This window comes from Schistocerca americana, chromosome 1 (genome assembly GCF_021461395.2).
Source record: "Schistocerca americana isolate TAMUIC-IGC-003095 chromosome 1, iqSchAmer2.1, whole genome shotgun sequence".
Classification (NCBI taxonomy): Eukaryota; Metazoa; Arthropoda; class Insecta; order Orthoptera; family Acrididae; genus Schistocerca; species Schistocerca americana.
The window spans coordinates 872,739,765-872,756,819 of NC_060119.1; the positions used below are offsets into that span (position 1 = coordinate 872,739,765).

General features: G+C 38.4%; 1 protein-coding gene across 1 annotated transcript in view; it reads right to left on the reverse strand.

The window, feature by feature from the left end:
- Positions 1-17,055, reverse strand: part of LOC124614029 (beta-glucuronidase-like) — a 164,559-nt gene that overhangs the window by 72,510 nt on the left and 74,994 nt on the right. The window contains exon 8 of the mRNA XM_047142854.1: positions 9,506-9,678. Within this exon, the coding sequence (XP_046998810.1) occupies positions 9,506-9,678 (173 nt within the window). The remainder of the gene's footprint in view (positions 1-9,505; positions 9,679-17,055) is intronic.

Below are 17,055 nucleotides of genomic sequence, written 5' to 3' on the forward strand. Positions count from 1 at the left end.
AGCACCATCATAAATTTATATAAACATACTCTGACATCATCATATGTTTTACATGGTGCAGAATATTTCAAGCAGACAGGAAGTTTGTTAGATGATATAGGCTTCAGAACATCTGTAACATTCAAAATACTGTGTGAGTGTGGGTAGTTTTATGTTGAGCAGAACTGATTACAATATTGAACAGCACTGCATAGAACATGAAATGTGTTTCCACTTACGCTATCCTGAAAAAAGCGGAACATGCACTGGAAAACAGACACTAAACTGCATTCGATGAGACTTCTGTTATTAAATGGAACACGGCTTCTGGGACAGGCATAATAATCAAAGCACTAGAGATAAAAATATCAGACAACACACTTATTGAAGATAGTGGATTGTAGCTGAGTATGCTCTGGGATCCTTTGATTGGGAGTTGAAGCTGGCACAGCAGTTGTGCCCCCAAAAGTCACTGGTGATGGTGCAGCCATATAAGCATGGCACCATCATTCAAATGATGGTTAACCACTTGACAGTGGCAGAGGAGATTTCTGCTGACAGCTCATGGGCAGTTAACAACTTGATGTGGCTTGAAACCAGAGGTAATTTTATTAATTATATTTCATGTTAATCAGGTTCAACAAGTGAATATGGTTTGAGTCACTTTGTGTCTCCATCCACATAATTACTTTGTTTATAATATCCAATATGACATATGCACTAGTAATGTCTTCTATTCATTCTTCTTCTTCATCTTTGACCATTTTATCACTCTCATTTTGTACAGCATCACTAATGTCTTTATCATTTATTATTGCTGAAATCTGTTTCTATCTGTCAATGACTGCTTAGTGGCTCAAGTCTTCAATATCAATATTGGACTGCAGAACATCACATGCAGAATGGGTATCATTGTTGTTGAAACTGTGTCACAAAATTTTTCATCTGTTTCATGTTCTTTAGTTGAACACTTGTACCAGCAATTCCTAATATCAGTCAATTAATGCTTTGCCATGCCATGTCTAATATACTGGATATCCAATCATGTTCAGACTTACACAATTCATGAATGTTTCCATTTGTTATTGAAGTAAGCAATTGACAGTGATAACAAGCCTTAAGTGCTTGCATGAACACCTGATCCAGTGGCTGAATTTTGTTTTCAGGTAAATGTAAAGTTTTTATATTTCATTCATTTGAGAGCAACACATTAGCAAGTGGATAAACAGGACAGTGATCAGTAATTAGTAGAACTTCTTCTCTCAGCTTAAGTGATGACAAATGCTTCTTCACTGACTGAACAAACTCTGTTTTTAATCATTTTATGAAGATGTCACATATCATTCAAGCATTCTTTGAATGCATATAACTCAACTGTAGTGATGAAATGTTTACATGCTCAAACTATCTCAGGCTTTCACATTGTCTATATAGAAAGTTTTATGATTGTGTCTACCTGATTTATTTGTAGCAGAGATGAGCATAATTCTCCCTTAATTTATTTTGAAATACCAGAAAGTTATACAGTCAATAGTTCTGGTTCTAAGCAGTTAATAATAAAGCACCATTTCATCCAATAACACACTTAATGATCATTAAAATTTTCATCTAATATTACTTTCTAGAGAACTTCAGGAAATTGTGAGGCAGATTCACCACAAGAAGACCTTGCTTGCTTGCAAGGCAGCATGGCAGATTGTAGCACAAGAAAATCCCACACGTCACACACATGAAACTCAGCTCACTCCAAGGGAACTAAATGACTACTTCATTAGCTCAATTAAAGAAATTGAAAGTAAGATAGAAAAAACAGATACATCTGCAAGCGATTTACTTAATGCCCTTCCGCCAGTAGATCATGTCTTTAACTGGTATAGTATTACACCTGCTCAGATTAAAAGAACAGTCACAAAATTTTCAAATTCTAAAAGTATGGACTGCTACTGGCTCTCCAATTACATAGTAAAAAAAACTGTAGACTCGATCGCTAAACCATTGGCATTCATATTTAATAAATGTTTACAGTCAGGAGTGTTTCCCGACTCCCTCAAAATTTCCAAAGTTATTCCAGTGTTTAAAAAGGGTGACAAACATCTTCCTAAAAGTTATCGCCCAATCTCAATTGTGCCAATATTTTCTAAAGTACTTGGGTCACTTATGTACACTCAATTAAGTAGCTATTTTGAGACACACAACCTTTTGAGCAATAGTCAGTTCGGATTCCGACAGGGCAGAAATACCACTGCGGCCATCCTGGAAATTGTTGACCAGACATTAACAGCCTTTGAAGACCGGAATATGGTGTCACTGGTCTTGTGTGATCTGAGCAAAGCTTTTGACTGCATTCCCTTTGGCACCCTGGTTGCAAAACTAGAATTTTATGGTGTATGTAACCCAGCATTAGCAGTAATAGAGTCATATCTTCATAATAGAAGACAGTTTGTCTCAGTTAAAAATAATTACTCCCCTGTAGCAGCAGTTAGTACTGGTGTACCACAGGGCTCGGTTCTGGGACCCTTCTTCTTCATCATAGCCATCAATGACCTACCTCATCACATAAATAGTACTACCATATGCTATGCAGATGACACAACCCTCCTCACCTCACATCAGAACATCTCAGCTTTGGACAATAACACACAGGAATCACTCAAATCAGCCATCCACTGGTTCACATCCAATAAATTACTGTGTAACTCAGAGAAAACACAACAGCTTCTCTTAGGGTTACCCAAAACCATAGAAAACAAAACTGTAAAACTATTAGGAATGCATATTAATTCCAAACTTAATTGGGAAGAACATGTAAATCAGGTTTGCAAAAAGCTTTCAAGAGTCTCCTATCTCCTTTGGAAACTTAGGGACATGATTAGCATGAACTTTCTGAGAACAATGTACTGTGGACTCTTCCAGTCACATATTACATATGGCCTTCTCATATGGGGGCACAGCTCTCACAGTAACAAAATTTTGTTGATGCAGAAAAGAATGTGTAAAGTCGGTCCCACGGAGCACTGTCGTCCTCTCTTTATAAGGCTAAGACTGTTGAGCATTGTAAACTTGTATATTTATATCTGTGTGTTACACATTAAAAACAATGGTATGGAAGGTGTTGTCAGGGAAGAAATTCATAACTACAACACTAGAAGGAAGGCAGATTATGATATACCAAGACACAGACTAACAAAAAGTAGTAACTCACACAAAGTGAATACCTTAAAAATATTCAACAAACTACCGCAATCTGCTCGGGACATGCCCACAAAAATTCTTAAACAAAATTTGTACAATTGGTTATCTGACAATCCATTTTATTCTATGCAAGAATATTATGATCTGAGTAGCACAGAGATAAACCTGTAATTGCATAATTAACTTAATTAACTACTATATATACTGTTACAAAATATTTCATATCTAATACCTTTGTATTTCAACTGTGTTAGGTAACTACTTTATTTGCCAGTGTTATGATGTGTTACGTAACTACTGTGTTTGCTACTACAATGTAACTCATTTTTGGTACCTTTGTATGTATCTGAAACAAGAATATGTATTAAGCATTGTAGTCACCTGCTTAAGGTTTATGTTATTTGTAAGTTACTCATATGCTAATTATATCTATGCCTTATATATAGTGTCTGGAATATTAATATTATTTTATGTACTGACGAAGCCTATTTCATCTTGCATGATCAATGGCTAATAAAGAATCTTGAATCTTGAATCTTGAATCTTCTCCTTCAATGCTTCTTTGCTTAATTCCATGGAGGCATTACTACACCAACCAGCCAGGATTAGGGATTTTTATACATATGTTAATTTATGAATGAAATCAGTTAATGCTAGTACTGCAATAAAGTTCACCAACACACACACACACACACACACACACACACACACACACACACACACACACACACACACACATATATATATATATATATATATATATATATATATATATATATATATATATTCCTGCTGAAATATTTCCATGTGATTAAAGATATGCCTAAAAACTATGTCAAAAGACTCTGCATCCTTGATAGCTGCTAACTCAAGACATGACAAATATAACCTCATGTTAATCTGTTTTTTACGTTTGTACAGATCACAGATTTTCTTTTGCAAACAATGTTGTTTTATATTATTCATATACCGACAAGGTTTTTCACTAGTTTTCCTAAATACAGCAACTGATATACAAAGATGATGTGACTTACCATACGAAAGCGCTGGCAGGTCAATAGAAACACAAACAGACAGACACATGTTTCTATCGACCTGCCAGTGCTTTCGTATGGTAAGTCACATCATCTTTGTTTTTATATATATAGTTATAATAGAGGGAAACATTCCACGTAGGAAAAATAACTCTTTGTCTTTAAATATGTTTGCTTGTGTCTGTATATGTGTGGATGGATATGTGTGTGTGTGCGAGTGTATACCCATCCTTTTTTCCCCCTAAGGTAAGTCTTTCCGCTCCCGGGATTGGAATGACTCCTTACCCTCTCCCTTAAAACCCACATCCTTTCGTCTTTCCCTCTCCTTCCCTCTTTCCTGATGAGGCAACAGTTTGTTGCGAAAGCTTGAATTTTGTGTGTATGTTTGTGTTTGTTTGTGTGTCTGTCGACCTGCCAGCACTTTCATTTGGTAAGTCACATCATCTTTGTTTTTAGATATATATTTCCTACGTGGAATGTTTCCCTCTATTATAACCATATATGTCTTTAAATATGTCTGCTTGTGTCTGTATGTGTGGATGGATATGTGCGTGTGTGCGAGTGTATACCTGTCCTTTTTTCCCCCTAAGGTAAGTCTTTCCGCTCCCGGGATTGGAATGACTCCTTACCCTCTCCCTTAAAACCCACTTCCTTTCGTCTTCCCCTCTCCTTCCCTCTTTCCTGATGAGGCAACAGTTTGTTGCGAAAGCTTGAATTTTGTGTGTATGTTTGTGTTTGTTTGTGTGTCTATCGACCTGCCAGCGCTTTTGTTCGGTAAGTCACCTCATCTTTGTTTTTTTATATATATATATATATATATATATATATATATATATATATAAGATTAGTTCCTAAGTATATCAATTGCTGTATTTAGGAAAACTAGTGAAAAACCTTGTCAGTATATGAATAATATAAAACAACATTGTTTGCAAAAGAAAATCTGTGATCTGTACAAATCTAAAAAACAGATTAACATGAGGTTACATTTGTCATGTCTTGAGTTAGCAGCTATTAAGGATGCAGAGTCTTTTGACATAGTTTTGAGGCATATCTTTAATCACATGGAAATATTTCAGCAGGAAATTGAGACTAGATGTGTACTTAAGCTCCAAAATCTGATGACAAGGTAGATGTCACGTGTGGGGCAGGAACTCACACTTAAATCTCCTTTTCAATTTTTTCATAGGGTGCGGTATTGTGCCAGTATTTAGTTCTCTGGACCTGAGTTGAAACAGTTAGACAAGGGTCTCACGCATAGTAACAAGCAGCAGTTTATGCAAAGGCAAGTTGAATACCTAATCATTCACACCAGAGTAGCATTAGATTCAATTTTTTCATAGGGTGCAAACTCATACTATTACTCAGTTCTCTGACCCAGAGTTAAAACATTTAAATAAGGGTCTCACACCCAATAACAAGCAGCAATTTATCCAAAAACAAGCCAAATACTTAATTACACATGCCACAGCAGCATTAGACCAGGTAAAAGCATTACCATCAGTAAAGAAGAAGACTACAGTTAAACTGAATGAAGCTGTCATCTAACAGACAAAGGACTAGCAAAGAAGGTGGGTGGGTTCATGATGAGATTATGATAACTAAGAGTGTTAACAAGAAACTAATTGATGATGATGCCTTTACTGTTAGCTTAGACAAAAGTAAAACAGTGGTTATTTAATCATAGGTAGAATACAAAGAGAAAGTGGAGGACTTTATAATTAACAATAATGTAGAGCAAGCAAAATGCAGCCTGACTAATAAGTTTGTGGCAGAACTAAAAATAACTTTCAGGGGCATCAACAAGACTTTCACAGAGCCTCAAAAGAGAAATATTCTTCCTATGAGTCTTAGAAGACCAACGCTCCATGGCACTATCAAGCTTCATAAACAGAAGCCCCAGTTAGGCCAGTTATTAATGCCGCTTTTATCCCAATCAATTGGCCAGATTTCTCAATAAGGTACTTATTTAGCATCATTTTTTTCTTGGGATCATATACAGTTAAAAATAGAGAGGAGGCTATTAAATGCCTACAAGCAGTGAAGATACCTGCAAATGCTAGTATAGCATCCTTCAATGTAAAAAACATGTACTCTAACATCCCAGTTAATATGTGATCTATTATTGCAGACGACCTATGCACCTTTAGTTATCTGGAGGGTGATTGTCTCAGCAAATTTTTTAAACTGTTTGCTGTTCTCCTTAAGTACAATTACTTCATATTTGGAGATAAAATACATCAGCAACATACAGAATCAGCAGTTAGTTCCCCAATTGCAAGCATCTGTATTCCCCATTTGGAAAGCATTTTTCAATGACCATCCTAATTTAAAAACAGAATGCAGCTGAACAAATGGTATCTGGATGATGTCACTATAATTTTTGATGGTAGTGTTGAACAGATGAATATAATGCAAACAGCTGTTAATAGACAAGCTCTGAATATTTAATTCACAGTGGAGCATGCAGTTCATGGACCCTTACCATAGCTCAATCTTTGTATTACACTGGAGGGCAGTAATCTCAAATTTGGTGTATAACATTAACCATCAACAACTGATACACTAATTCATAATTAATCTGAGCACCCAAAATCTTATAAAATACCTGCTTGTAAGTCATTTGTCCATTGGATGCTAGCAGTACCTTTAGTATCAGTGCTTTGGAAGAGGAATTACAGGCCATTAGATATACAGCACAGCAATTAAGGCTGTCAATGATTTGTTTTAAAAAATGGAAAAATGAAACAAAAAAGGACTGGGGGAAAACAGATTAGTCTCCTTGTCAGGCTAGACAATGATGTAGATAAGAAGAATTATTGAAGAATCACTTACTTTAGTCCCATATCTGAAACTAGGGAGATGTTTGATGTCTGTGGGTGTTACCTCCACCCATTTTGTGCCTAAAACTAACAGGCAACATTGGGTCCATCATGAAGAGTGTATAGTTTGTCTGTATAGTAATTCTGGTATTTATGGTATCGAATTCCCACAGTTTGAAAGCAGATGTATCTGGCAGATATGGAGACATTTGCAAACTAGGTTCAGAGAACATAGTGCCGCTCATAATCCTAAGTTAGCTTTAGCTGTTCATTTGGAACATAATAGGTACAGCTGAGCAAAAAAACTTAAACATAAAGGCATCTCAGCAACTCTTTTCAGTGTCTACAGTGGTCGCTACTATAATACATTGTCACATTTGGTCATCTTCACATTAAGATGTATTTATAAGATCTTGTCTCCTGATCTAGATGGCTGCATGGCATTTCAACTGTCAGGCATCACATTATGTTTTCAGAACAATGTCCAGCTTTTCTTTTAATGGGCTGCACACAATATATTATTCCTCAGCATGACACCTACTGTGTAGCACTGTAGCAATGCATATATTGAAGATTTTTTGGTGTTTTCTAGTTATGCTTGGGGATTTTATGCAGTGTGATTATGTAGGTTGCCTTATATTTGTGTTGCACTTTCTACACATATTGCCTTGCATTTTTAAAATGATGTACTCTGTATATGACACATCTTCCATTATTATGTTTAATTTGTGGTATATCAGTTTTCCCCTTTTATATTTTACATTATGGTTTCATTAATTCTATTTTTTGACAATTTCATTACGGATTTTCATTATTTTTGGTTCTTAACAATTATATTTTACATTGTGAGTCTTGCTTCTATTGTTTGTTCTGTACAAGTCCTATCATAGTTAATGCTATACATTAAATAATGTGGTTTTAGCACTATTAGTAGTGGGTGGTGTTTGAGAAAAACATAGGGGTGTGGCCATGTTTTTAGCTATGATTTCTTTCTTTGCCACTACTGCCCTTGGTATTAGTTCTGGTGGTAGCCACTCTCTGGTGTCCTCATTGCAATTTGTTGCAGTTTGCACAGCAGTCAGTTGACTGATCATGCTGGGCATCCATGACATGCAGCACACTTATATGGTAAACTGCTTTTCAAGTTCACAAAACTGGCATTTTACTTTCTTAAGCCCATGCCACATGTCTAGGTGTTCACAGTTGACAGTTGGTTCAGGGTTACAAAGTGTTTATTTGCACTTACATTCACATTTTCTTCTTCTTTTTTTGGTAGACCCCATTTACCAAGTGCAGTACTTGTTGACTCAAAGAACATTTTCATGTCTCATCCATACAGGATCTTACATGCTACTTGAAAAAAATTATTGGATTTTTACATCATCGGTATAATGTTCCATACACAATCAGGACATGACCTGATGCTCACAGTTGTGTAGACCTTTTTAATGTTATTTAATTTGATATAGCATTCTTCTCAGTTTTCATTGTTTTTTGTATCAACTGAAGATGGAATTTACATACTGAAACCCAGGTTTTGCGTACAGTTTTATCCAAATAAAGGATTTGTCAAGTACAACTGGAGTGGATTTATTCATCTTAAAAAATATTAGTAACTGTTGTGGATGTTCCACAAGGAGGCTATTATGACTCTGAAATCCAACCATCAAAAGTATCAAGTTTTGTTGCCAAGTAAATCAAAGTTAATTTGCAGCTTGGGCTTTAATAATTGGCTCAATAAGTGGCACACCTTAAGTTAACTTTATTAAAAGCCACCTGTAAAGATATTCATGAAGTACACTGTCTCTTCCCAGTTTTGTCCTTTTTCTTTCCATTCCCACTTTTGACTATGTTTATAAAACTTCTAAGTTTATTTTTGTTTCATCCATTCCCCTGATTAACCTTTCAGGTACACCACACTCACATGCTGAACTTCTATTTGTATCAGCATTCTTCATACAATCAAAAATTTTTAGTTTATGATTCACAGAATATGCTTCATGCTCCTACATTATCATAACAAACAAACAGAAATCTAGACTCTGCATGAATAATGCATGATGTGCATTATGGTTGTGCTCATTTATTATTGTCAAGCCTTCTTATGTAGTCACTTTGTCAACTGCATTGCAATATTAACCATGAGGAGTGTATTCAGGTTCCCACCCAGCAACAATCATGATATAATGATACAACACAAACCCGGGGCCATGTTTAGTTACCCCTATTACTTTTGATTCCTATTTACAGGGACTGAAAGTTACAGGGGCAAATGGTATTATAGAAATGTTGCATGCAGACAGTACCAAACTTTTTACACCACATTATATCTAAATCTGCAGAACATCAAACTGCAGTATATCACACTTTTTCTGGATTAACAATAGGTAATTAAAAAGCTCCACTAAACATAAAAGTGATTGGCCAAGGTGTATCTAAACTGTATTTAATTTTATTTATAACAGCTGCTGTACTTACTCAATATTTACTGCAGCACACTCATCAATAATGATTAAGCCTTCCTTATCTGCAAAGTCCATGAGTTCTTCTGCATAAGGATAATGTGATGTCCTATAAGAATTTGCTCCCACCCATTTCAGCAAATCATGGTCACGAGTAAACAAAGGGAGATCAATACCTTTACCACGAATCTGAAAATGTAAGTGGGATTATCTATCTACATTTAATTTCAGTTTTCAGTTAATAGTCATCTGTCTTATCATGATCATAATGATGAAAAAGAAAGTGCAGTTTCTTGGGAAATGAACTTTACAGACACAGTATAGCAAGATTGTAATACATACAATATTCTACTTTAGATTAGAATAAGTTGCTACTCAGCACATAGATGAGATGTTGAGTGGCAGACATGTGCACTTAAAAGTATACTTAAAAATAGAGTGAGCTACTGGACAAAGTCCTGCTTCATATTGATATTCTAAATCTCAAGAAGGGCATTGTCTGAAACCTTAGTCTGCTTTTAAATACACCTTTAACATGGCTGTCTGCCACGCAACACTTCGCCTAGGTGGTGTGTAGCAATCTGTCCTAATTTATGTTACTGTTATTCTACCCAAGATTTTGTACTGTTTAATATATTAATTTATTCTACAACGGATGATTCTGGTTCATGAAGTAATCTGTACTTTCTGTAGAATGTATAAAAATAGAGAACATGAATTGGTACATCTTACTGCTTCAACGACAGATAGAAATAGGACAAACCTTTTCAGTGATTTTTATTTCTGTTTTTTCCAGATACATATTTGGATGATGAAGAGATTTCACAGGTACACAAGTATTAAAAGTTTTATATTTTCTTGATTCATCAAGATATCTCTTGCAACACTTCATGCTGAATGGTTTTGAAGTTATTTGCAAAGACAGACACTCTCATTTGATGTTAACATTCTACCAGCTGTCTAAAAATTTTCAATTTTTTCATTACATATGTCTTGAATTTAGTAAAAACAGTAAATATTGTCTCTAAAATCATTTCAGCTCACTTTCTAAATAAGCATGGTGAACAACACCTGGTCTATTTATAAAAGAATTACATAAAATTCTTTTCTGTGGCCTTAGAAAGCTTTTTTACAGACATTGAACTAAATGAAGACTAAATCAGTGGGTGATATATAAATATCTTTTGATTTGAAGAGAATAACATTTTGATTACAGAAGAGTTTCATTAAAGAATGAATAAATTCAGTGCACAAAATATGATGAAAAGCTAACATTTATCTGTGGTAGAATGAAATGATCTGCAATCAGTATGCTGAAAGAAAGACAATGAGCACTAAAAATAATGTTACTGAACCAACTCATATACTGGTGTACTTCAGGTGCACAGAAATAAATTAACAGGGATAAACAATGCCTTTGAGTTCATCTGAAACATTGAATACCATATTCAAAAGTTAGTAGAAAGGCTATATGCCACGTGTGTTACCAGTAACATTTTTAAACAATGACAGAAAATGTAAATCTCAAACACCCAAACAATCCAAAAACAGTGCTGGCTAGGGAAAAAGGATAATGAATAACAACAAGGAACACAAAAATAAGAAAATATGTAAGAGAAACACAAAAGTGTAGTGCTGAACTAATCCACACATAACTACACCTCCACCACTACATATGTGGTGTGCAGCAAATTTGAGTAGCAAGCTGTTCAGCTGCTCCAGGCACTTCCAACTGTGGCCACCGGTCATTAACAGTGCCTCAGTTGCCTGTAGCAGGAGGCAGCAGCTCCTGGTGGATGAATACCTACTATATTGTCTTGCACTGACTCCAGGGGGCTTCTGTTGTACATGCTATTGAACTGTAATGTTCTGATTACATTACGCATGTCACACTGTGCCTCAAATAAAGGTTGTGGATTTTTCATAACCACATTCCTTATTGTGTTAAGAGTTGGAATACAAGTGACTACAAGAAGAACATTTGTGTGCTCAACCTCAGTGATTGATTCTTAATGGAATTTCTTCATGGAGGCATTACTTCAATCACTTCTCCACCAACAGCAACTTACTATGGTCACTCTGGAAAAACACACGGCTACATTGTCTGTTCAGGCTCCACCATCTCAAGTGCATTAGCTGCTGTTTCCACAATTTCACAACTCTGGTGAAGATAGGGAAGTTTATGAAACCATGAGCACTTTTTGCACTTAGGGTGACAAACCAGGACATTTGTAAGATTCTATTTTTGTCATGGGTTTCTCCTCACATTATCAGTTGTTGTGTCAGTTGGCTCCTTTGCAGGAACCAACCTCCCTTTCCATTGATGAAATGTGTAATTTATTGTCTCATCATTGCAAGCTCACCCATGTTATTGCTAGTCATTTAGAGTTCTGCAAGTGCCACAAGCAGCCACATCAGTCTTATCAGGCTTGGACAGTGAAGCTACAGGGTCTGAGTCATAAGTGTCACTTTATTGCTAAAACCTCAAAGGAATCCTATGCCAACTCCATGGTTCATGATGGAATCATCTGCCTTTCACCCAACAAGGAAGTGCATTAGAGGGTCTTTCAACTGAAGATCAATCATTGGAAGAAATTTAGGACATTGCTCAAATTTTGAGGTCTCCTGCACAGTAGGCCATCAAATCAAAGCATGGGGGTACATCGCCATCATTAATAGTGAATCACAATGGTGCATAGCAACAGGCTCACCAAGTGAAGAATAAGTCAATGCTGTGCAAACCAGGAATATTGGCCACATTGGATTATCCTTTTGGCAGGCATAACAACAAGGACAGTGTGCAACACTTCTACCATACCACTCTTGCTTTGTGCAACATGAGAGAGCTGTATGTTCCAGGCAGTTGTTGTCACGTCACAAGTGCTGCAAGAAAGGCCAAATTGTGTCAGTTTATCACTTCAAGCATTCCTCCAAGCAAATAGACTGAGCATTAATTCAATTGCATCATTTTCTGCAGATAACAATAAGCTCTTTATTGGAGGGTCTGTGCTGAACAACCATTATCACTGCAATTGGACACTGGGGCAGCTGTTTTGCCCCTCAACTCTCAAATGTAGACATGGCTGGGCTCCCCATATTTGGCTTCCATTACATGTCATATGGTAAGCTACAATCAACAGCATATTCCTATTCTTGGACAATTTATGACTGCCACAAGGCACAAATACGTAGTCTGTGCTACCACATATTTGGTTATTAACAATCCCCATATTGTGAATTTGTTTGAGTTAGACATGTTTGTTGCTTTTGACTCTGTGCATCTTACATCAGATCAGATCACTTATGAAGACCTGGATTCTATGTGCTCTGAATTTTTGGATTTATTTTCTGAGCGTTTAGAGTGTGCCAACAATTTCACAGTATGTAAACAATTGGCTCAGTCGCATTTCTTCCAGGTGCAGCCAGTACCTGTGTCCCTACAGGAACAAGTTAAACCTGAAGGAGAATCATTCAAGTGGTTTCAATAAACTGTGGGCTATGCTATTAGTGACTGTGAGAAAACCATCAGGTCAGCTCCGACTTGAAAAAACCATCAGGTCAGCTCTGACTTTGTCGTGACTTAAAATTACCATAAATGCAGAGTTTGTTATTGCTACACACCTTCAGCCCCTAACTGATGAGTTACTTGCAAACCTGGCCAATCCTTTTCCAAAACTGACTTACTTGAAGCCTATCTGCAGGTTCCTTAGGTGATGCACTGAAACAACTGCTTGTTGTGAGCATGTTTTTGATCTTTATCAATATCAGCATCTAATATTTGGAGTGTATAGTGCCCTGGCTATATTTCAATGCTTTTTGGAGCAACTTAAAGCTTATGTTCCTTGCTGCATCAACTACCTTGATGATGTTGTCAGCACTTGTGCTATGACAAAAGAACACTCATATAACCTCCGTTGTCTCTGCACTGTTTTTCACACCACAGGCCTGAATCTTAAGAAGTTCCAATTTTTCAAACCTTTATTGTTTATCTTGGTCATGAACTTTCCAGGCAGTGTGTTCAACCCCTGGAACAGCATGTTGCTGCTATTATGGGATTGCCTTGCCCAACAAATTTGTAGAAACTGCACAGATTCCTTGGGAAAATGGCATGCCATCAAAGGTTTCTTTCAGGTGCTGCCTCTCTGTCTCACCATCTGCACCAATTGGTATGTAAAAATATTCCTTTCCAGTGATCGCTGGACTTTGAGCACACCTTTGTGCAGCTCAAAAACAGTTTATGTTCTGCACCTTGCTTTATAGCTTTCCAACTTGGTAAACATTTAGTCTTGATCACGGTTGCATTACATATGTGGTGGGGTTGGGTCTGGCCCATTGTCACATGCATGGCTCTGAGGAACTGTTGGTTTTAACATCCAAAATGCTCAACACAGCTCAGCAACACCATCCACAAGTCAAAAAAGAAGCCCCTGTGAATGTTTATTTTGTCATAAAATTTCAGATCTTCTTATATGGTATAAAATTCCACTTAATCAGAAATCATAAACTTTTACTTTCCTCGTTTCACCATTCAGCTGCTTTGCCCAACAGAGCCACTCATTGCATTCAACACTGGGCCATATTTTTGTTAAGGTACAGTTATGAGATCCATTTACATCCTACACTGCAGTATGAAAATGGGGACGCATTGTCTCAGTTGCCTACTGGGCCTGTTCCAGTGTTTGATAAAGAAGAACTGCTATGTTTTCAACTTGACATGCAAGCAAGATCAGCTATTGATGGTTTCCCCATTAACAGCATCAGGATTGCATCAGCAGAACTGCAGATCCAGTGTTTAAACAAGTTGAGCACATGGTACAACACAGGCGGCTTGACCATCCATCAGCTGGGGTGTCAGGCCTCTTGTGGAACTTCTATGTTTTCCATTGTCACCTTTTCTTGCTGGATGGTGTCATTCTCTTGCTGATGGATGGGGGTACACAGCTGCACATGAAGGTTCTCACATGGTTACATAAAGGTCACTGGGGAGCCTCCCACACTAAATAATTGACACATAGGCACATGTTCTGGCCTCATATTGATCATGAGGTGGAGAGCCTGGTCATAGCCTGCCGCCAGTTTTACAGTCAACAGGCAGGATCACAGCTGTTTTTCCCCTTGGTAGAACCTTCTTTTGGACACATTTTGACTGTTAGTTGTTGATGCCTTTTCCAGGTTTCCTTATGTTCTCCCTTCAACATCAGTAACAACAGAAGTGGTGGTCAAGGAGGTGTCAGCAGTTTTCTCCATTGAAGGCCTGCTTGTACAATTGTTTTGGACAATGGTCTTCAATTTGTGGCTCAATCCATCAAGGAATTTTGCCCTCACAATGGCATCCACAACGTCATGGCACTGACTTTTCATCAAGAATCCAATGGTGAGGCAGAATGACTCGTGCAGACCTTCAAAATGTAAATGTGCAAGCACATCACAGAATTCCCAGTGGAAGATGTCCTTACATTCTTTCTCAGTTCCTTCAGAATGACTCCAATCAGGTAAAAGAGCCCAACCGAACTCTTAAAAAGCTGGTAGCTGTGGACACTGCTTCATCTTCTGGTCCTGGACAGACATCCTGCAGAAAAACTGATGTCCTCACAAATTACACCTGGCACTCTAGTCTGAGCCTGAGGGTTCAGTGATGCCCACAATGGCTTGCAGGCATCATCCACTGCCAGATTGGATGCCATGTATTCAAGGTGCACATCGATGAGCACCTTGTTGCATGCCACTCCAGTCAGCTGCATTCTCAGTTGCATGATGACACCTTGCAGTGGCCTGCCACTCCAGAATCTCTTCCACTGGCATTGCTGTGCCCACCCACCTTACTGACATGGTCTCCCACTGCTCTACCATTGGCCTGACCACACACAGGTGATATGGAGCAGTCTCTAGTTGGGCCTCTGGTGCCTGCTCTTCCAGGGGGGATGGGGAGAGGGGCAGGAGGACACCAGGCCTTTATCAGCACACCTGAAGGCGCCTCCTACACTGCTTCAGGTGTGTCCTCTACCGAAACCAACACTGCTTTCCCTGCCCCCCCCCCCCCCCTGCTGGCATCTACTACATTGCCTCTGGACACTGTGGCTCCCCAGTTCCTGGTCCCCAGTGCTGCTTCTGACATCAACACATCCTCTGCCTTCCTAGGAGACAGGATCCTGTGTCTGCTCAACAGGAGGGGGAGGAAGATGTTCATGTCCACAGTTGTGCCACTTCTGCCCCAACATAGTTTACATGGACTGAGACCTGTTCATGCCCAGGCCAACCGCATTTGATACCATGGACATGTTAACCATCAGACCATCATGGAGGACCCAGCATCTGTGTGCTCTTCTCCCCCTCCCACCTCCCCCCCCCCCCCACCCACCCCAGAAGAAGGGAGGTGTGTAGCAATCTACATGTCACTACACCTCCTCCATTAAGGTCACAGCATGTGGCGCATTCAAGTAGTGCACTGTTCAGCATTCAGCAGCTTCTGGAGCTCCATCTGAGATCGATGACTGTGGATGACACCTCAGTCACCCACAGTAGGAAGCCAGCAGCCCCCTGGTTGACAAATACCCTCTATGTTGTCTTGCACCAACTCTAGCTGGTCTGTCTTGTACATGATACCAAACCATAATGTTCTGATTATGTTATGCATTTCACACAATAACGGAAATGAAGGTTGATGGTTTTTTGTAATCATCTTTCTTATTGAGTTCAGAATTAGAAAATGTTCTCTAGGTCTCTGGAGGAGTGAAGTCTTCATAGTGATTGGAATAATGCAGAGATCATTTTCATTCTGAAGAAGGGCTGTCAAACAGATGCAGGCAGCTACATGCCTCTTTTTCTGATGCCAGGCACTGCTGAATTTTAGAACATGTTAAATGTTTTTTGGAGACTGAAAATCTTCTCTGTAGCTGCCAACATTAATGCTGCAAACAAAGATCATGTTGAAACCCAGCTTTCTTTATGCACCTGTGATTCCAAGATGGCAGCAGATACTTGCATCCACACTGATGCCATATTCCTTGACTACCAGATGGCATTTGATAAAGTCTTGCACTGTTACCTAATGAGAAAACTATGAGTGTACAGCAAATATGCCCAGCTTCAAGACGACTGAAGAATTTCTAGTAAGTAGAACACACCAATTCAGTCTTAATTAAGAAAAAGAATAGTGGTTACTCACCATATAGGAGAGATGCTGTATCACAAATAGGCATAACAAAAAGACTGTCATACAAGTAAGCTTTCAGCCATAAAGGTCTTCATCAGGATTAGACAAAACTCACTCTCTCTCTCTCTCTCTCTCTCTCTCTCTCTCTCTCTCTCTCTCTCTCTCTCTCACACACACACACACACATACACACACACACACACACAAAAGCAACTCGTACACATGAACACAGTCTGTGGCTGCTGAGGCCAGACTGTGAGCAGCAGCGTGTGATGGGAAAAGCAATCTGGGTGATGTGGGTAAGGAGGAAACTGGGACAGGGAGGGATGACAAGGTAGGGCTGAGGAATGGTAAAATGCTGCTTTTGGGAGCATACATGGACAAGGTGGGGAGGGGGTAGGGCAGCTAGGTGC